General features: G+C 45.1%; 1 protein-coding gene across 2 annotated transcripts; it reads right to left on the reverse strand.

Annotated features, from left to right (window-relative positions):
• Positions 1 to 9,546: 9,546 nt before the first annotated feature.
• GNPDA1 (glucosamine-6-phosphate deaminase 1) lies at positions 9,547 to 20,660 on the reverse strand. 2 transcript variants are annotated; one of them, XM_065873914.1, is made up of 7 exons: positions 20,634 to 20,660; positions 19,631 to 19,760; positions 16,522 to 16,623; positions 15,130 to 15,312; positions 13,909 to 14,093; positions 11,933 to 12,107; positions 9,547 to 11,022 (listed from the first exon to the last, which is right to left on the reverse strand). In XM_065873914.1, exons 2-7 carry the CDS (start codon positions 19,752 to 19,754, stop codon positions 10,922 to 10,924), a joined length of 870 nt encoding a protein of 289 aa, XP_065729986.1. In that variant the 5' UTR covers positions 19,755 to 19,760; positions 20,634 to 20,660; the 3' UTR covers positions 9,547 to 10,921. The 2 variants fall into 2 exon arrangements, with proteins under 2 accessions (XP_065729986.1, XP_065729987.1); XM_065873915.1 differs by lacking the exons at positions 16,522 to 16,623; positions 20,634 to 20,660 and having other exon boundaries at positions 10,922 to 11,022; positions 19,631 to 19,754.
• Between the last annotated feature and the right edge of the window lie 1,279 nt (positions 20,661 to 21,939).

The following is a 21,939-nucleotide window of genomic DNA, read 5'->3' on the forward strand; positions in this document are numbered from 1 at the left end:
TTTCTGGATTGTCGATGAGGATGCTTAATCTTAAAAATAAAAATTATTTAAAAATTGTCTTATAATTAAAGCAGAGTTGCTGCTCTGTGTTCTGTCACCAAGGCAACTGGTCACATTTAAAAACTATATGGTATATAACACATATTCTTAAAATGAGCAGAAGAAAGTCATAGTACAGCACCTCCGCTTGTGACTGAACTTAGATTTTAGAACCCATATTTTGTTTGAACTACATGGACTTCGATTCACCACATTTAATATAAGAACGAAAGTTAACTTAAGGAATAAGTTGAAGATAAGAAATGGAAATTAAAACAACTAATTATACAATACATACTTGAGAAGAGTGCTTCTTCTCAGTGACTGGATAGGAGTTCAATTCATCTTTCACTACTAGCCACTCAGAAGCTCTTTATTAGTTCATGGGCTAGTTGATGTTGCTAGAGATTATTTTATTTTAGGCTGTTGTACATTATGTTGATGATGTATTGGAAGTAGGTAAGAAGCCTTAGTTTCGTGAAACAAATGGCGTGGTTTTTCTCCATGATTTTAAAAAACACGTGGGCTTCGCTGGTGGCACAGTGGTTAAGAATCCGCCTGCCAATGCAGGGGATATGGGTTTGAGCCTTGGTCCGGGAAGATCCCACATGCCACGGAGCAACTAAGCCCATGAGCCACAACTACTGAGCCTGCAGCCTAGAGCCCACGAGCCACAACTACTGAGCCCACTCACCACAACTACTGAAGCCCGTGCACCTAGAGCCCATGCTCTGCAACAAGAGAAGCCACCGCAATGAGAAGCCCGCGCACCGCAACGAAGAGTAGCCCCCGCTGGCCGCAACTAGAGAAAGATTGCGCGCAGCAACGAAGACCCAACGCAGCCAAAAATAAATAAATAAAATAAATAAATAACACAACAGGTCGTTAGTCTTAAAGATTTGTTTGTTCAACTGAGTGTTTCTTCCTTAGGTACAAAATCTTCACCCCTTAATTTTCACAAAGACAATAGGGCTTATTTTTGAGGCATGAGCTAAGAGCTAATTTTAAGATGGTATAGTTTTGGGTAGAGTACTTCTGTCTCTGAGTAAAATGGAAGATTGAGGTAACCCCTTATATGACCTGTGAAATAAATAGGTTTGTGGAATGTTGGTATTATCAAGAAAATATATGAGAGAACAAAGAGTTTTGTGTATCTAGCTTCATTTCATGAAGGCCTTTTTTTCCTCCCAGCATTTAAAATTATTGTTTTATTTTAAAATTAGCTTATTTTTGCCAATCTGATAGGGCAAAATGGCACACAATTAAATTTTTTGCACACATTAATCACTAATGAGTATAATTTTTGAAAATTTGAAATTTCATTCTATGAATTGCTGTTAATTTCCTTTGAATTTTAAAAAAGTTATTTATTTTTGGCTGCGTTGGGTCTTCGTTGCTGCGCGTGGGCTTTCTCTAGTTGTGGCGAGCGGGGGCTACTCTTCGTTGCGGTGTGTGGGCTTCTCATTGCAGCGACTTCTCTTGTTGCGGAGCACAGGCTCTAGGCGCGCGGGCTTCGGTAGTTGTGGCACGTAGGCTCAGTAGTTGTGACTTGCGGGCTCTAGAGTGCAGGCTTAGTAGTTGTGGCACACGAGCTTAGCTGTTATGCGGCATGTGAGATCTTCCTGCGCCAGGGCTCGAACCCATGTCCCCTGCATTGGCAGTTGGATTCTTAAGCACTGTGCCACCAGGGAAGTCCCTGAGATTCTTTTTTGATTGAGGTCTTTTTGTAGCTTTGAATCAGGTTTTTTTGAGAACACTGGCTGTCTCTGGAGTTTTAGGCTGTGTGCCTGTTATGGTCATTTTTCTGCTCAGCTTCATGAGGAAATCATTAAACACTGGACAAGTTGATCAGACTTGTGGGTCATCCGGACTCACGGAGGCTCTGCACTAGTGTGAGAGGATTAGCCTGCCACCTCAGCTCAATACTGAATCCAACGAGTGAGCATCTAGTGGCTACATCCCTTCCTGTTGAGGAGATGGGTAAGGGAGGAGAACACACTTGGCAGCCGTACTCCCAGACCTGTAGCATTGTCAGCAAAGTCAATTTTTAGTAGTAGAGGGTTCTCGTTTACATTAGAATTTCATTAATATACTTACTACTTTTTTGTTCAGAGAAAAAAAATTGGAGTTAATCAAATATGATAATCATAAAGCCATTCATGTGGTTGCCTGCTTTAGAAGGGGATTTTAAAATTTTGACTGGAATTTTGGAGAGCCCACCAAGTATTAATTTTATCATAAGCACCACCAGCAGGTGGCAACAGTTCCCATGTTATAAATGCAATAACTGGTTATGACAGGAGTGTACTTTGTTATAGAAGCAGGTTTATTTCTGGGATTTTAATTTTCCTCGTTGTGTTTCATTATAGTCTGTTACACACCTTGGTAGGTAGAATAGCATCAAATGAGACAAGCAAGGCAGGAATAGCAGTATTACCAAAAACTGTAAGGCCGCTTAAAACTATTTGAACCATAGTTGACATCCAATTGTGATGTGACATTAAAGTGTCACTCCTGATAGTAGCACTTGCCTGCAACCACTGAAGTAAAGGAATTAAGTTATAGCTGAAGCTGCTAAGTAAGACAAGGAATTGTAACACTGTGGTGCCCTCTCATACTGGTAAGAGTAGCCAAATTGTCCGTTCCCTGAACTTTGGCTCATTAAAAAAAACATCGGCCCGCAGGCCAGGTTGAGAGTTTGTGGTCAGAAAGCTGTTTATGGTAATATCAACTTTCAGCACCCATAGTCTATTCTTTGCACAATTATTCAGGTAGCCCAAAGATTTACCACTCCAAGTAGTCCCACATTTCTCAGAGCCAGGGGTTGCTTTGGAGAATACTGTGCACATTGAAAATTTAGTGAGATTCTGATGCCACCGTTGGTAAGTATAAAGTCAGCACAGTTATTTCTTTTCCTTGGCTCTTTTTAACTTTTTTCATTGAATCAACAAACTAAACTAATATTAATATAACCTAAATGCATATAAATTTAAAAGGTGATTGTGTATCTTATTTTCGATCCCGTTCCACTTCTTGTAACCTGTTGTGTTTCCTAGTATTCATTTACTCATTTAACGAATATTTATTGAACACCTCACAGTGGGCCTTACTATGTTTCTAGGTGCTGAGAATGTAACAGTGATTAAAGCAGGTATAAATCTCCCTGCCCTTGTAGAACTTAAGTTCTGGTGGAAGGAGACAGACGCTAAGCAAACCATATGGTTTATCAGAAAATAAGCACCACAGAGAGAAGTTGGGAGAAGGAATAAGGTGTTAGGGGAAGCAGAGTGATGTTGGAATCTTAGAGAGGAGTTCATCAACATAGCACTTGAACAAAGGCTTGGCAGTGTGGGAGTGAACCTTGTGGACACCTGTGAGAAGAGAGTCGAGGCAGAGGGAACAGCAGGGGCAAAGGCCCTTGGGATAGGAGCATGTTAGAGGGCTCCAGGCACAGTGTGGTAGCCAGTAAGGACTTAAGCAGGCTGAGGAAGGGAGAATTTTAAGAGGTGGGATGGGAGTGGGTGGTGCTACAGACTGCATAGGGCCTTGGGTGAACTTTGGCTTCTACTCTGCGATGGGAGCCGTTGGAGGACTTTGAGCAAAGTGTGATAGGGTCTGACTTAACGTTTCAGGGGAGCAGGGTGAGCAGGGACAGAAACAGACCAATTAGGAAACTACTGCAGTGACTCAGGTGAGAAGTACAGATGGCTTGGACAAGTGTACCAGCACTTGGGAGTCTTGACAAATGTTCAGATTCTGTACTTCCTTGAAGGTAAAACTAATAGGATTTGCTGGTAGATTGGATATACAATGTGAGAAGGTGAGGCATCAGAGTCGCTTTCTAGGTCTTTTTGAATAGTTGAGATGGAGAAACCTATAGGTAGCAGAGGTTTGCCAGTGAAGATCAGGACTTGAGTCGTGGGCAGATGAGTTTGAGATGTCTGATAGTTATTTCAGTGGAGATGTTCGGTAGGCAGTTGGATGTTCTAGTCCAGGGTTCAAGGGAGAGATTCGGGCTGGAGATATAAATATGGGAGTCAATGTATAGATTGTATTTAAAGCCATGAGACTGGATGAAATTACCAAGAGAGTGAGTTTTAAGAGAGAAGAGGTCCAAAGACTGAGCCCTGGGACACTGCAAATGCTAAGAATTCAGGGTGATGAGGAGGAACCAGCAAAGGAGACTGAGAGTGGCCAGTAAGGTAAGAAAACCAGCACAGTGTGATGTCCTGGAAGCCATGTCAAATTTGAAGGAAGGAGGGGTTGGCTTTGTCAGGTACTGCAAATGGATCAAATAATACGAGCTCTGAGCACTGACTTGGCAATCAGTGTAGAGGTCATTGGTGGCCTTGACGAGTGCTGTTTCACTGGAGGGGAGGTGAAAATCTGGAGTGTGTTTGAGAAAGAATGGGGTATCTTCACAATAAAATAAACTGAACAAACTGAAAATCAGCTTTTCTTCGATCCATCAGAGAACTGAGGTCACAGGGCAAACTTCCACAAAAACTAGAAAGACAGGAAAATGCAGAAAATACAGATCAGCTCACCCAAAGTCGAAGTTGCTTGAGGCAAAAATTAGGATTTAAATGAATTGCTAGGGCGCTGAGTGTGGATTCGTTTGAGAGTTTAAAACTCTGGGGAGCAATTTGTAACAAGTATCAAATTATTACAACTTGAAACAGGAGCAAGACAACTCCTGGGAGTTTTCCTTAGGGGACCCCCCACGCTTCTGTGGGTTTTACCTCCAGGAGCTGGATCATGTTCCCACTGTGAAGATGGCAGAGGAATCCCCTCTTGTTGGGGGAACGGGCGGCCTCGGGGGATGGGGGTGGGGTGGGAGGAGTAACCATTTGGAAATACACCCAGAGCTTTGCTTCCATGGCAGAAGCCTGCCCTCAAGGAAAATTACTTTGCTGGAGTCTTCTGTGATCTAGGGGAAGGGCATTTGGATGGTGTGAGCCCTCTCTAGCCTTCCTTGCTCACGTAAGTGGGGAGGAAAAAAAGGCTAAGGAACTTCTGTAGGTCTCAGCCCAGAGATTCTAGCCCAGTAAAATAAAGCAGATTTAACCATAAGATTATAGAATGCTTCTCCCTAATACTATATCATCTATAGGGCTCCAGTGTTATAACAGTGGATTACAGCTCTTGAAAGAGTTGCAAGACTCAGCCTCTATTTTAAGGAGTTTCTAGGGAAACCCAAAGACAACAGGGGAGACAAAAACAAAAGACACTGAAGAAAAGTGAAGCATCTGACACCTACAGGAGACATTAAAACACAGCCTAGCTGCTAGCCAGATAAACATAAAACCTCACATTAATGGCCCATTTATCTCAGTTTCTATTACCCAGTACCTCGTGTCCAACTTTCAATAAAAAATTACAAGGATGCTAAGAGGCGGAAAAAAATAATCTGAGGAGATAAAGCAAGCATCAGAACCAAACTCAGACATGGCAGAGATTTTCGAGTTATCATAATGGGAATTTAAAATAACCCAGATTAATATAAGGTCTCAGAAAAAGTGGACAACATGCAAGAACAGATGAGTAAGCAAAAGAAACTCTAAGAATTGAAAGAAATGCTAGAAATAAAAACATTGTAACAGAAATGAATGCTTCTGATGGGCTCATCAGTAGACTGAACACAGCTGAGAAAAGAATCTTGCACTTGAAGGTATGTCAATATCTTGAAATGTCCCAAACTGAAATTTAAAGAGAAAAAGGAATGAAAGAAAAATAGGTACAGAATATCTAAGAACTGTGAGAATTGCAAAAGGTGTGTAACGTGCATAATGGGAATACCAGAATAAAGAGAGAACTGGGGGAGAGAGATTGGAGCCGGAGTACAGGTAATTCCAGAAATTTTGCTTATTGAAAAGCGTATCAGAGAATGAAGCTATTATAGGAGGGGACAAACAGGGTAAAGAGTTTTGTTTTTAAAGCTTCCTTTGTATTCTGATAGGGGTGATCCAGGAAAGAAGGAGTTTGATGCTGTAGGTGCGAGAGGAGAGTCTTGCTGGAGCAATGCCCTCAAGGAGGCAAGGGAAGATGGGATCTAGTGCACAGAGGGTGACAAGAAAAGGGCAAACAATGAGGGCAGGGCTGGCAGGCGGGTGTATGTGATGGTGGGAACTTGTGGAAGTTCTTTCCGATTGCTTCTATTTTCAAGGTCATCAGCTCAGAGAAGAACTGGAGGAAAAGGGATTAGAGTCTTGAGACATTATGAATTAGGTCTCTCTAAGTAGACCGAATGGACTAGGGGAAAATCGTGGGTGTTAAGAGCACCCTTGAGATCCAAATTACTATGTTGTTTTATTTACCCATTATTTCATAACCCAGGATTCTATCACAATATGTCTTACTGGAAACTTATGCATGCTTCACTAGCATCTCATCACAGTAGGGATTTTAGTTCCCAGGAAGGAGGCATCAGAAACTATCCCAGAGAGGGATAGAGAATCAGGATTGCTACTTTATATTGGAGGGTCAGGGAAGATCTCTCTGATAAATGACATTTGAGCAAAGACCTGAGGAAGTAAGGGAGTAAGCCATAGATAGGGGCGGGTAGATAGTGGGCTAGACTCTTGTATCCATCTGTTCTTTATAAACAGACGTATTTAATAGGAGAGGTGACACCCATTTATGTCAACATGCTGCTTGTTTTTATTAAATGTAATGAAAATTTAAGCACATTCCATCCACCCTTCCTGAAATACAACTCCATGTATACTTAATGTTACCATTTCCTTTTTGAGTGTCACACTTGGGGTTTTACAGATAGATTCAATTTGTTCCACTTAGCTGTATTTATTTATTTTTTTAAAATTTTGTTGGAGTATAGTTGATTTATTTACAATGTTGTGTTAGTTTCAGGTGTGTAGCGATGTGATTCAGTTTTATCAATACATATACATATATTCGTTCTTCTTCAGATGCTTTTCCCATATAGGTTATTATAGAATATTGAGTAGAGTTCCCTGTGCTATGTAGTAGGTCCTTTGTTAGTTATCTATTTTATATATAGTACTGTGTGTATGTTAATCCCAAGCTCCTAATTTATCCCTCCCCCCAACATTTCTCCTTTGATAATAATGTTTGGTTTTGAAATCTGTGAGTCTGTTTCTGTTTTGTAAATAAGTTCATTTATATCATTTTTAAAAATTAGATTCCACATATGAGTGATATCTTGATATTTGTCTTTCTCTGTCTGACTTACTTCACTTGGTATGATAATCTCTAGGTCCATCCATGTTGCTGCAAAATGGCATTATTTTGTTCTTTTATGGCTGAGTAATATTCCACTGTATATATGTAACACATCTTCTTTATCCATTCCTGTCGATGGACATTTAGGTTGCTTCCATGTCTTGGCCATTGGAAATAGTGCTGCAATGAACACTGGGGAGCATGTATCTTTTCGAATTATGGTTTTCTCCAGATATTATGCCCAGGAGTGGGACTGCTGGATCATACGGTAGTTCTATTTTTAGTTTAAGGAACCTCCATACTGTTCTTTATAGTGGTTGTACCAATTGACATTCCCACCAACAGTGTAGGAGGGTTCTCTTTTCTCCACACCATCTCCAGCATTTATTGTTTGTACTTTTTTTTAAAAATTAGTTTTATTTATTTTTGGCTGCGTTGGGTCTTTGTTGCTGTGCGTGGGCTTTCTCTAGTTGCAGTGAGCAGGGGCTACTCTTCGTGTGGTGTGCGGGCTTCTCATTGTGGTGGCTTCTCTTGTTGCGGAGCACGGGCTGTAGGGTCGCGGGCTTCAGTAGTTGTGGCTTGTGGGCTCAGTAGTTGTGGCTCACAGGCTCTAGAGCTCAGGCTCAGTAGTTGTGGTGCACGGGCTTAGTTGCTCCACGGCACGTGGGATCTTCCCAGACCAGAGCTCGAACCCGTGCCCCCTGCATTGGCAGGCAGATTCTTAACCACTGCGCCACCAGGGAAGTCCTGTTTGTAGACTTCTTGATGATGACCATTCTGACTGGTGTGAGGTGATATTGTAGTTTTGATTTGCATTTCTCTGATAATTAGTGGTGGTGAGCATCTTTACATGTGCTTTTTGGCCATCTGTATGTCTTCTTTCATTTAGCTGTATTTAATATTTCTTTATTGATCAAACTGTCACAACCTGGCCAATAGGAGTCTCATTAAACAGGCTGCTTTGTCCTCTCAGTACTGCCTCGGACATTTTTGAAAGCATCCTTGTTTTCTGGGAACAAGATATTCCAGGCCCACTGTGATCCCTGCCCCCAAAACATATAATTTCTCCTCTCCAAGAAGCCCTGAGTGGTATCACAGGCCCAGTCTGGCCCAGGAGTATACATCCCACTTGATCTGCATAAGAGCTGGTTGTAGCAGGACGACACAGCTGTTGGGCCACCAGGGAAACTGGCCTGGGAAAGACAGATTTTTTTTTTTAATCATTATTATTATTTTAATTTTTATTGGCGTATAGGTGATTTAATGTTGTTACTTTCTGCTGTACAGTGAAGTGAATCAGTTATATACATATATCCACTCTTTTTAAGGTTCTTTTCCCATGACAGATCTTTTTAAGGTCCTGAGTTCATACAGACATCTCCAGCTTAGCTGTCATCAGTAAATCCTTTCTCATTTCGTTCTAATATGATTTTTTTCCTATTAACATATGTACTTAAAATGTAATCCCTTCTTTACCGGATAAACAAAATGTGGTATATCCATACAATGGACTATTCTTCAGCAATAAGAAGGAATGGATGCTTGCTACATGTCATATGGGTAAGCCTCAAAAACATTATGCTTAGTGAAAGAAGCCAGAGAAGATCCAAAAGATGTCTGCTGTATGATTCCATTTATATATGAAATGTCCAGCAAAGGTAAATCTATAGGGACAAAGTAGATGAGTGGTCACCTGGGCTGGGGTAGGAGTAGGGAGCTTTGGGGATGATAGAGAGGGACTGTGGTGAGGAATTGTACAACTCCATAAACTTAATAACAATCATTGAATGTATATTTAAAACAGGTGAATTCTGTGGGAATGTAAATTATCTTAATACAGTTCTTAAAAAAGTAAACCCTTCTTTCAACTTCTACTTATACCTCAGTTGGTTACGTTGACCCAAGATGTTCCATTATATTGACTTTTTTAACTAAAAAAAAAAACCTTAAACCTGCCTTCCATACCTTGCAGTTGATACATCCCTCCTGGTCACACATCTGCCTTATTCTAGTTAACAGTCATATCTTCATGTGGACGCCAAGTAGAGCCAGAATCGGACACTTTATTGCTCATCTGTTCATTCCTACCATTTTTTCACACAGGCACTTCATTTTTATGAAATATTTTGATTATTTTCCCCTCGGGTGATTGAAGAAGATCAACAGTTGCTATGACTGTGGCTTCCTGCCGAGCTGCTGTGAGGAGTGAGTATGAAGCTTTGCTCGCTAGCTATTCTCAAAATATATAAATATCAACCCAAACCAGCTTCTGACCTTTGGGGGTGGAAGTCCACAAACAAGACATTTTACTTGAAAATACTGGATTTAATAGAAAATATTGTAAACAAGTCCACTGATCCATTAGCTTAAGACAGAATGACAGCACAATCACGTATAAAAGCTAAAGATGAAATGCTGGTACCAAACACAGCACTTAAAGAGAGGCCTGAGCCAGGCTCCGAAAGGTCTTTCCCAGAAATAGAGGCAGCAGCAGCTTCACATGGGCACAGAAATAGGGAGGAGGAGGCAGCATCCAAACCATCAAGGCAGAGGAGTAAAAGAAGGCAGAGCAGTGGACAGCTTGTGAACAAGGGGTGAAGGATAAAGGAGCAAAAGCACTCTATTTCCTGATGTTCTGGGAACATCAGACCATGCCACACGAACTTGGGAGGGTTAGAAGGGCAGGGTATTTTCAGTGGGGAAAGGACATTAGGCAACTTTAGAAACAGTTGGTATGTTTCTTGGCACTCAGCTCTTAGGGATGTAGAACATGTCACTCGTGTGTTGTTTCTAACTCAACTAAGCTGCTTGCCCTGGCTCCATCACCTTGACTGAACACAACGCTGAACTTGACAGTATCTGCTGGCCCTGTGGACTTATGAAAGAGCACGTATGAGAGGTGCCACAGTGAGACCTTGGAACAAAACACAGGGCTCTGGTGGGAAAAGCGTTTCCGCCTTCCTCCTGCTGCTGGAAGGTCCCTGATGGAGGGGAGTTTGACGTGGCTGGGCCCCTTGAGGCTCTGAGTTTATCAGCAAAAGCCTTCTTCTTAGTCCTACCCACCCAAATCCTCCCTCAAGGAGTCCTCTGAGTTCACAGAAAGGCCAACTGAAAGAGCAGTAAAAACTGGGGAAAGAAAGTAAGGGATAGTTTCCTTCCCATGGCACTTGTTACTGACCGGAGGGACCGCTTCCTTATACTGATTCTAGACATTGAGAGTGTTTGTTCCTTAATCTAAAACAGTGATTCCCAAATAAGGGGCAGGCCTGCTCAAGAGGGGCTCTCAGGACTCTCCAAAGAGGTTTTGTCCCATATACATAAGCCCCTAACTCCCTCCCAGTTGAGAATCAGTGCACATAATGATAGAACTTACTAGCAGGAGTGTATTGTACACGTAAACAGTGTCAGAGACAGAACAAAAAGTTAAAAACCCCTAGTCGGGCCAACATCAAAATTATGGAGTGATTTTTTTTTTTTTTTTCTGATTAACAGTAAGTTACAACCAAGTAGCTAAACTCCATGACTGGACTCCACGCTGCATAGCCAAGAATAATAAGTTCACCCAGTTATCTGGAGTAACCGTACTAGATTAAAGAAATACAATTCTGTCCTCCTAAAGACAATTTCCAGAAAGACCTGCCTGTCCCAATGAGGTACTTGACACTAGGATTAGCACAGGCTAATCACTGTATGGTTTCTTAGAAGACTGGCTTTTCTCTGTTTCTTTCTCTTTGATACTGTACAAGGGATCCACCAACTTGTTATGAACAAGCATTAAACCTACAAAAAATTAAAAACAAAAGTCATTAATGCAGGTAGCGGCAGAGTTCCATGATTATCAACAGTAACATCCAGGAGCTCTCAAATTTTGTCCTAGAACTGATACTCATCATCTTTCATCTGTGGGCCCAAACGATAAACACCCTAAAAACAGGAAAAGAATTTGTTATTCCTAATGAATGCTAGAATCCATGGGACTGTTATAAATTCAGTCTCTAGGAGAGTTGGCCATTATGAGGTTAATCTTGGGCTTCCCTGGTGGCGCAGTGGTTGAGAGTCCGCTTGCCAATGCAGGGGACACGGGTTTGTGCCCCGGTCCGGGAGGATCCCACATACCACGGAGCGGCTGGGCCCGTGAGCCATGGCCCCTGAGCCTGTGCGTCCGGAGCCTGTGCTCCGCAACGGGAGAGGCCACAACAGTGAGAGGCCCGCGTACCGCAAAAAAAAAAGAAAAAAGTTAATCTTTTCATCAAAGAACAAATTCCTAATTTGCCTGCTCAGTAAATGAGGATTTTCCCATAAGTTTATTTAAAGCAGTGAGTGTCCGCTTTAAGTAGAAGAAAAAAAGATGTGCATGGCAGTTCAGTGCCTTGACTACAAGGAAAAGGCCTGTACAAGATCCGGAAAGATAAAAAACCTAAGGCTCAATATCGCTGCAAGGAGATTACCAAACTGCCCTTGAACTACCACTTTCATTTCATTTTCTTTCCTCCTCCTCAGAGCAAACAGGTCTCTAGAAATGGACCCTTAAATAGTCATGGATGGAAGAGAAAACTGTATTCTGAGAGGAGGGTTTGATTTTATTAAAATCATAGTTGTCAAAGTGGCCAGAGCATGCAAGCTAGATCCACTCCTCACTCCTGGCACACCTGAACTTGGCAACCTACTCCCTGACCCACCCCACCCTCACCTTTGAAATACTTGACGGTCTTCACTTTCAACTCCAGGGTGGCATCCTCGTCGCACACAAACACCGTGCGGGGATGCTGCTGGAAGGCAGACACGGTCCACATGTGGTTCACTCCCTCCTCGATGGCCTTGTATAGAGCAAACGCCTTGTGAGCACCTGTGATGAGGATCATCACCTGGGGATCAGAAAACAAGCCTGTGATGGAGAAGAAGGAGCAGCGGAACGGGGAGTCTAGACACCTGAATCCTAGTGGCCACCCAGGACAATCGTAAGGACTGTTGTTGTTATGTGTCATTGTACGTCGTTAGCACGTGGCACACTGCTCCACGCTCTGTGTGCTCTGTCACACAAGTAGCCTGAGATGGGGAGCACTGTTATCCCTACATTCTAGGATAAGGGAGTGGACTCTGTGATGGGGGTTTCAGTAACTTGCCGCAGGTCATTTCTAACCCAGAGTCCATGCTCTTGACCACCACACGATGGTGCCTCCTGGCACCTTTGATGATGACCGTGAAAGTGCCCTGGGAACAAGTGTGCCATACATACAGAGGCCCACGCCTTATCCCGACAGTTCTGACACTGGGTCCCGGGGCCGCTAGGTTGGGTGAGTTTCCACGGTGACAAACTGGAAAAAGACGGGTCCTGATTTGCGCCTCCAGGGAGGCCTTGGAAGCAATGGTGAGAGTTATCTGTGTGGCTGCTAAGGTTGAATCCCAATAAAGCTGCCCCTTAATCTGGTCACTTTCAGTTCAGAGTATTAGACCTGCTCACGTGACTTGGAGTAATGCTTTTTGTTTAAGTAAAACAGGCACAGACTCCCCACAACACTTAAAATATCGAGAATGTTAAGTGTGGGAATTCCCTGGCAGTCTAGTGGTCAGGACTCCTTGCTTTCACTGCCGAGGGCCTGGGTTCAATCCCTGGTCAGGGTACTAAGATCCTGCAAGCCGTGAGGCACAGCCAAAAATAAATAAATAAAATAATTTTTTTAATTAAAAAAAAAAAAAGAATGTTAAGTGCCAGAAAGTGATTATAAAGAACTCAGCATTCCAGATATCCTTTCATTGTAATTCACTTCTGCCATGGAGTTGTGAGCAGGATTTACCGTTCCTTTCTTGAAATGAGAAAACAGAGGCATAGAAAGAATGTGACTCTTTGTTCAGGACCCCAGAACTCGTTTTAAAAAAAAGAATTTCCAGATTTCCATCCCCAGGAAGAGCACACCACAGGAAGAGCCCTCGAACTGTAGTGTTTATAAGCTGCAAGGCCAAAAACAGCAGAATGACCTCCCTAGGTACTGATTCAAGGTTACCCAACAGAAATCTGCTGCCATCGCTCATTTCACAAAAAATCACTTTAGACAGGGAAACTTTTTCAATGATTTACATGTTTGTTTACAGACTTGGGCAAAGAAACTTAAAGCTAAAATGTCTGTAGCTGCTTCCCACTGAATATATCAGAAAGGAAGAGAAAATGCTTCTAATGAAAGTAAGGAAATTGGAACTACAAAAAATTCAAATGATACCCAAATTTCTATAGAAAGACTCAATTCAGTTCAAGACACTATTTCAATCACACTTCTCCACATTTATGAATCCCTGAGCACAGGGCTATAACCACAAGCACCCTGCGGTTGCAGGGGGAGCTCCCTTCAAGCATTGGCCTCCACCAACTGCAGGGAACCAGAGGGCCCCTCTCAGTACCTGGACAGATACAAATTCATATTCTGATATTAGTGGTGCTGGGTAGGCAGAGACCAGGAGCCTGGGGCCTCCTGGGCAGTCAGTGCTGAAAAGGTTTCACCTCACACTGGGAAGAATGGTTACTTCCAGAGAGGAAGGACAGCAGTGATAGGGTCAGCTGGGATTTTAGCCTTATTTACAATGTCTTCATTTTTAATAAAATGGATTCAGGTGGTACCTGTATGGTTGAAATTAACAGCAAAAAGCCAAGGCCAGCCCCCCTTGTGCCCTTACCTCTCTAGCATCCATGACAGTGCCCACACCCACCGTCAGGGCCATGGTGGGCACCTTGGCGAGATCTCCATCAAAGAACCTAGCATTGGCCAGGATGGTGTCCATGGCCAGCGTCTTCACACGGGTCCTGGACACCAGACTGGATCCCGGCTCGTTGAAGGCGATGTGTCCGTCAGGGCCAATGCCTGCCCAGAAGAGACAAGGCAGCCCTGTCAGTCCCAGGGATCCAAGATTTCAAGAACGGACAATCTCTCCTTCCCCACCTGGGGTCTGAAAAAAATCCTGGAAAACCATGTCTCTCACCTCATTCATTTAAAGGTACACTTTAAGCATATGATCTTCCCCTCTCATTTCTAGCTGAGGTACACACAGACATTGTTAACTTGCTGCCACCCTCAGAAAGCTAAGTAGGGAGCAATCCCAAAAGCTTCTGCCCCCCAGATCATCCAAGTGTAACTTCTCTCTCTCCTGCCACTTCTCTATCCCTGCTGGGATGGAGTCACACCGAAGAAAACATACACAGGGCCTGGAAAGGGGCTGCCAAGTTTATAAGATCTCAGAACATGAGCACTCCTAGCCATTCCCTCCCCACCTTGAAGTAAAGAAGGGTTAAATCTGGAGCAGTCAAAGACTGTTCAACTTCAGCCTCCCACCCCCACCCCCCATGGGGGACTCCAGAGGCCTTGACAGATGGAAGTGTAAGAGGGCAACTCAGGGCAGGGACAGGCATAAACCTGAGAGCAGGATACCCTAGGTCCCCACCCTCTCTCCACTGCTCTGGCTGGCTGACCCTGGGCAAGTCACAAAACTTCTCTGGGGTTCAATTGCTATTTTTAGCATGCAGGGGCTGATGGTGGAATCTTCTGGAACTACATGAGTCTGTGATTATGTTTAAGTCCCATGACTGATCCATAAAACCTTGTCTGAGGAATAGAGAGAATCTTGGAGTCCAAATCCAAATACCTCAATTTACAGACAAGGCATCAAATTGCAGAAAGAGGAGATGCCCCAGATCACAAAGTTTCTGAGCGGCAGAGGCAGGGCAGGGCACCAGGGCTCCCACTCTGTGCCTTCCCTGCTGCCTCGGGCTAATGAGTGACCCCACTGTCACTGGTGCAGAGAGAGGGAGCTGTTTGCAGACAGGCATGGGTCTTGTCCCCTTCTCATATGTTCCAGCCACCCTGCGTTTGCCCTGGACACCTGCTGTGGTGTCGAGCTCACCTCCGACAAACAGCTCGATCCCACCCGCAGCCTTGATCTTCTCCTCAAAGGCATCACACTCAGCCTGCAGGTCAGCTGCATTCCCATCCAGAATGTGGGTGTTTTCTGGGTGGATGTCAATGTGCTTGAAGAAGTTGTTCCACATGAAGGAGTGGTAGCTCTCCGGGTGGTCTCGACGAAGGCCTGTGGGGCCATGGCTGCACTCAGTCATGCCAGGCTGAGCAAGGGCGCCCTCCCAAGGATGGCAGGATACTCCCAGACCCCAGAGACACTTTCAGGGAAGAGCCCATCGGGGAGCCTTGGGCAGTAGCCCTCTCACCCCCAGCCACTCGGAGTAAGCTGAGCTGGTGTCCTTGTGCCCATGACCATGACCATGGGCCTGGGCCCTCATTCTGATCTCCTTTTCACAAGAGAATGGCTGGGGGCCAGCCAGGATCAGTCTGGACCTCTGGAGGTGGGCTAGCCTCTGCGGGGGAGGGCTGGGCCCATCAGGAAGGGAAGCAAGAACACCCCTTACCCTGTGCCTCCCACCTCACCATTCACACCCCCCCATTACACCCTGCTCAGCCTGAACCCCAAGTGGAACACCAAGTGGTTGGAGAGAATTATCTCAGAGCTTCCCAAAAAAGATTTTTTTCAGTTAAGAAGAAAAGCAGTGTTTAAAGTGCATGTTTCAGGGGCCTGAGGAGCGGGGAAGCGGGCGGGTGACTTTTAATGGATAGCTCCAGTTTTGCAAGACGAGAAGAGTTCTGGAGATTGGTTGCACAACAGTGTGAATCCACGCAACACTGAACTGTACACATAAAAATGGTTAAAATGGTAAATTCTACGTTACATGTAGTTTACCACAATTAAAACAAAAAAGAACCTTTAAGGCGAAACCATTACAAAATGGTGGTGGAGGTGGAGAGGGTGACAGAAGCCCAAGGTGCCACTTTTCATCAGTGGAAAGGACACCAGTCTCAGCTCCCTTCCCAGTATACTTGGCAGGAAGGGGACTGGAAGATGAACAGTAGAGAGAAAGTCCAGACACAGACACTGGTGTGAAGGGGGGCACACACCCCAGCCATGGGACCCCAGATCCCCTTTGCAGCCATTTGTTCCAGAAAGAAACGGCATGGAGTTGGGGAGGAGGCAGGGGAGGAGATATGCTGGAATTCATTAAGCGCTTGCTCTGATCAAGAAGCTTCCACACCTGTTATATCACTTAATGCTTTCAGCCCATGAGGTCAGCTTTATTAGCCTCATGTCATAGCTGAGTGAACCAAGGCCTGGAAGATACAGTATCACCAATTGAGCCTACCCCCAAATGCCACTGGTTCCCTGAGACCTCCCCCGTCCTCTCCTGGGCCGATCCTGTGAGGGGAGGAGTACGATTCTCCCAAGACTCACCCACATACTCGTCCATGTTGAAAGTCTTCACATATTTGAAGGACAGGTCTCCATTCTTGTAGTATTCAATCAGCTTCTTGTAGCAGCCGAGTGGGGTGCTCCCTGCAAGAGAGGCCACAGCCATGAACCCCCTTCAGCCCCCAGCTCCTGGAAGCCCAGAGGGCGCCCGGGAATGAATCAGGGATGCTCCACCAGGAGAACCTGTCAGACCTGACAGAAACAAATCAGATCTGAAGTCCTACCCAATGCTCAATCCCAACTGCCATCCGTTAAGTGCTGGTTTAATGCCTATTTCCCCCCTAGACTATAAGCTCCAGGAGGGAAGGGCTGTGTCTTGTCTTGTTCATGGCTGAATCCCTAGCATTCAGCACACTGATGATTGAAATGACTGTGATTAGCACCTAAGTGAATGTCAGACTTAATTACTGACATGACATTCCCTGAACAACCAGTACGTGAGAAGTACATGATGGGGATGCAGAGAAGTGAGAGACACAGCAGCCACCTTGGAAGAGCTCACTGTTTAGGAGTGGGGACACGAAGCAGTAATGTCGGCTGTGGTACAGGCTAGCCTGTGGGTTTGGGGAAGACTTCCCCTCGGAGCAGCAAACCCGAGCTGAGTCTCATTAAAAAGTCAGTCATAAAACCCATCAAAAGGCAAGAGGACTGCTGTCGATTAAGAAACTAAATATGCATGAAGCCTGACTGGACACTGGGATTAATTTTTTTAAAAAACTCTAAAAAATAAATGTGGACCATTAGGGGAAAAAATTTAATATAGTCTATATATTAGATGATATTATGAAATGATTTTTAATTTTCGTAGGTATTACAATAGTATTGTGGTTATATAAGAGAATGTCCTTATTCTGAGGAGATATGTACTAAAGGATTTAGAGGTAAAGTGTCAGGATCTCTGGACCTTGCTTTCCAGTGGCTTATAAGAAATGTGTGCGTGTATGTGTGTGTGTACAGACAGAACATGAGCCACAAGAGATGAAAGCAAATGTGGCAAAAGGTTGACAATTGGTGAATCTAGGTAGATGGTACTGTACTATTCTTTCAGCTTTTCTGAATGCATGAAACTTTTAAAAATAAAAAGATGGAAAGAAAAAAGCCCCACCCAAATCAGATCATTCTTTTCATAACCCACTAATGGCTTTTCATTTCACTCTGAGTTATAATCAGTCCTAACAAAGGCTCTATATAAACTGGCCCCTGGCTAACTCTCTCCCCAGCTAGGAATCCTGCTTCAAGCAATTCTACCTCAGGGCCTTTGCACATGGTGTTTGTTCCCTTTGCCAGCAATGCTCTCCTTCAGGTATCTGCATAGCTAACTCACCTCTTTAGGCCTTTACTCAAATGTCACTTTCTCAGAGAGACCTTCCCTGCCCCCATATCCAACACTGTAACTCCCACCTCTGCCTAAACACTCTCTAGCCCCTTTCCCTGCTTCTTTTTTCTCCTTCCCTCTTATCACCATCTAACATACTCTATATTTTGCTAATTCACTTGTTTATTATCTGTCTCTCCCACCATAATTCAAGCTTTAGGAAGGCAGGAATTTGTGTTCTTTTTATTCACTGCTGTATCCCTGGCACCTAGAACAGCTTGGCATACAGCAGGTATTCAATAAGTATCTGCTGAATGAATGACAGTGGCAGCCCCATCCACACAAAATAATCAGCCTATCCCTGTGACATGGTCTTAGCCATGGCTGAGCCACACAGCTTCCCTGTCCTCCCCCTGAGCTTCATCATGTCCATTTTCCACACTTGTAGCCTTCCCATCAATTCTGTGAGCTTCCACTATCTAGCCAATAAATTCCTTTTCTGCTTAAGTTAGCCAGAGTCGGCTTCTGTGGCTTCCACCCAGAACCCTGAGGGTGCTTCAACTAACAGTAGGAATGTTCCAAGGAACCCATATGGAAATGCTGTGCTGGTTCAAGTGTGATAGTCAGGAAGGGGCCAGGTCTTGGAGGGCCCTGAACACCACTCTGAGGGGCTTGGATCTAATTTTGCAGACGATGGGGAAATGGGGAGGAGTTTCAGCAGAAGCCCAGACTCTGACCCCGGGGGGCTCCACAGTTAGAAAACAGGATGTTAGCACAGCCCTGACACAGTCTGAGACGCTGGTGGTTTCACAGATACCTACCTGAATATACTGTTCCCACAAACCTCTAGAGCAGAGGTCGGAAGACTTCAGCCCACAGGCCAGATCTGGCCTGCTGCCTGTTTTTGTAGAGCTCATAAATTAAGAGTAGCTTTTACACTTTAAAAGTTTTTAAAAACCAAAAGAATATTATGATATATGAAAATTATATAAACTCAAATGTCAGTGCTGGCGGACATCCATGCTCATTTCTGGATTGTCTATGGCTCCTTTTGAGCTACAAGGGCAGCGTTAAGTAGCTGCAACAGAAAGTGTATGGCCAGTGAAGTGTAAAATATTTATTATTTGGCCGTATACAGAAAAAGCTTGAAGACTTCTGCAATAGTGGATTGGTCACTGAGGCAAATCCACCCCACTTCTGAAAGAAATAATCAGAACATTTGCCTTGAAAAAATATCCCCTTGAAAAAATATGCCTTTAAAATATCCTCCCATAAAGGCAACATTCTGATTTTTTTCCCCAAAGAAACTAGGACTGTTTTTCACTTAGGTCCTGTGTTTAATTAAGCCTTACAGAAAATGCGTTGAGTGACTATCTTCTCAATTCTCCCAAGGATGGCGCTTAGTTAGTAGCACTCTAGATGCAGAGAAGTGAAGTTAATTCATTACATAAAACGTATGCCTTAAGGTATTAGGACTTAATTCTGTTAAGGAGACTTGACTGACAGGGCTGGCTTAGGATATAGCCTAAAAATCAAAGTTTTTCCTGCCTAACCAAGATCCCTTCTACTCCAGGACTCTTCAGGAGCAGGCAGCAACAAACCAGCCCAGAGGAAGCTGGGTCCTCTCTTTCATATGTCCGGGGTCAGGGGAGTCGTTCACTCATAGGGCCAGTACCTCAGAGCCCTCCTTGCAGTCCCTTGGCTGAATGGGCCTACCTACCTGGCCCCTTAGAAGCCCATAATGCCCTCGCCCACCCTCCCCATCCCACAACGCACCAGTAGGGAGCCCCAGGGTGAAGTACTTGTCTGGCCCTGGGTTAAACTGGATGATGCGGTTCCTGATGTATTTGGCTGCCCACTCACTGGCCTGAGAATAGTGGTCCAGGATGATGAGCTTCATCTTGTCCTGCGGGGGTAGGTGACAAAAGGAATCAGTGGTAAGGGGTAAGGAGAAAGGGGTGGAGGGGAGAAGCCCTTCTCTCCATGCTGTCTGAGCCCAGAAGGGGAAGTACACAGAGCATTGACAGGTTGGGCCAAGTGCCTCCACTACCCACCGGGAGGCGCTGCTGTGGGACAGACCTGGGTTCCAATTTCGGTTCCTCCATTGATCAACTAACTGCAGGACCTTGGTTAAGGACCCAAGTTCTTTGAGCTTGTTTTCTCTTACGGGAAAATGGGGACAACAGCACCTACCTGACAAATTTCATGATGGTGAATGTGAAATGAGAAGATGCATGTAAACCACATAGTATTCAATATAACATGTTGGCTATCATCTTGCAGCTCGACCCAGGCCCCCCTTCCCCACCCCTCGACAACCCCCACCTGGCTAGATACTCTACTGTTGAACTCTTCCTCAGTAAATAGAGAGGTCATGGGATCATCTTGGCTCACTAGAGCAGGTGGAGGCCTGGAGAGGTGTGTTCTTTCAGTACCAGAGAGGGGCGCTCCCAGCGGCCTGCCTTGCTTTGCAGATCCTGTTTCCCCCAAAGAACACGCGGCAAAGGTAATCGCTCTGGAAGGAGGGCGTTTAGTCCTCCCCGCCGCACTGCGGTCAAATCAGAGTGGGAAGGCCAAGGCTGAGGTGGCCGGATCCGCGGTCCGTGGGGTACAGGAGTTTTTCCCCCACCCCAATGGCGATCCCATCGCCCCTCCCGGGGAGGGACCCGAACGGATCGCTAGGGGTCCCGGCCCCAGGTTGCCGGAGGCTGGGCAGCGCCCGGACCCCCGCCCGCGAGGAGGGTCCCCGCGGTCCCCGCGGACCCCGCTCCCCACTTACGCGGACGCTTCCCGCGGCTGATGCAGCGACTGCGCTGGCGGCCCCGCCCCGCGTGGGTCATGTGGCTGCAGGTCACGCGGTGCCGCGCTCTGCCCGCGGGGCTGACTTCTAGGGGCTGCGGCTCCAGGGAGGGCTCTGCCCGGCGGGCCAGGGGCTCCCATTTTCCTAGCACAGGGGCTGTGTAGGCCCCGGAAAAGCCGTGGGGGGCGGGGCTTGGAGACTGGTTTGGTGGAGGAGGGAGACTTGGGGGGTCCCAGGTCCCTCCCAGGGATGCAGTCCCCAAGGCCGGGGGCTGGGGCAGGGTTTTCAGTGCTGGGGGTGGGGCGCGGAAGGAAGAGCAGAATCGCTTCCTCTAGGGCTGGGCTTGGCTCTGCCTTCAGTTTATTTTTTTAGATATCATTTATTTACCTAGTTATTACTGCTTTTTTGTTTTAAATATAATTGGATTTTTTCTACCTTAAAAAAAAAATCCATCTTTGCAGCAGTATGAACTAGAGAAAAATGTAGGTCCCTGGTCTCCTCTACTTCCCACCCTAAGGTAATCATTGCTAACAGGTTAGACTACATCCTCAGTGATTTTTCGTGAATATCCTTACATTGTATTTTACAGAAATGAGAACACACCACACGTGTGGTCCACAGTCAGCTGGGCGATCACATCCTGCAGTTCCCGTGACTTGGTTCGCCTCTTCCTTGGGCCTCGCTGCGACTCCGGAGCAGCTTGAGAGAGTGGGCTTCTAATGGTGAGGCCCTGATGAGCCTGGGCGGTGGAGCTAACACAGTTAGAGGGACTTGTTCTTTGGCCTCAGTGTTGGTGTAGGTGTCTTTTGTTTTTCTGTTTTTTAAAATTCAGTTAGAAATCTCATCTTAGCCTGAGGATTGCAGATGTTTCACAGTGAGGTTCCCATCCCAGTCTCCAAACACTTCAGATGATACCTCCAGGTCTGCAGCACTTGCCCTCAGATGGTACAGGAAGTGACTTCATGGGACCTAATTGGGTCTGTTTCCCCAGAGTTACCCTTTCAGTAGGGAACCAATGCAGGTGTCTGTTAAGCCTGGAGGCTCTTGATTTTGCATGCCAACTAATCAGGAAGGCCTGGGTTTAAATTCTGATCTTGCCAATATCCATTTCTTGAGTGAGTGACTCAAGCCAATGACTCAGCTTCTCCAGCTCTTCATTTTCTTATCTGGAACTTGGGAATTGAGTGGAAATTACGTAATAGTGACCTCATGTAGCTGTTGTAAGCATTAAATGAAAACCAGTGGGCCTTCCATATCTGTGGTTCCAAATGCACCGATTCAACCA

This window comes from Phocoena phocoena, chromosome 3 (genome assembly GCF_963924675.1).
Source record: "Phocoena phocoena chromosome 3, mPhoPho1.1, whole genome shotgun sequence".
NCBI classification, from domain to species: domain Eukaryota; kingdom Metazoa; phylum Chordata; class Mammalia; order Artiodactyla; family Phocoenidae; genus Phocoena; species Phocoena phocoena.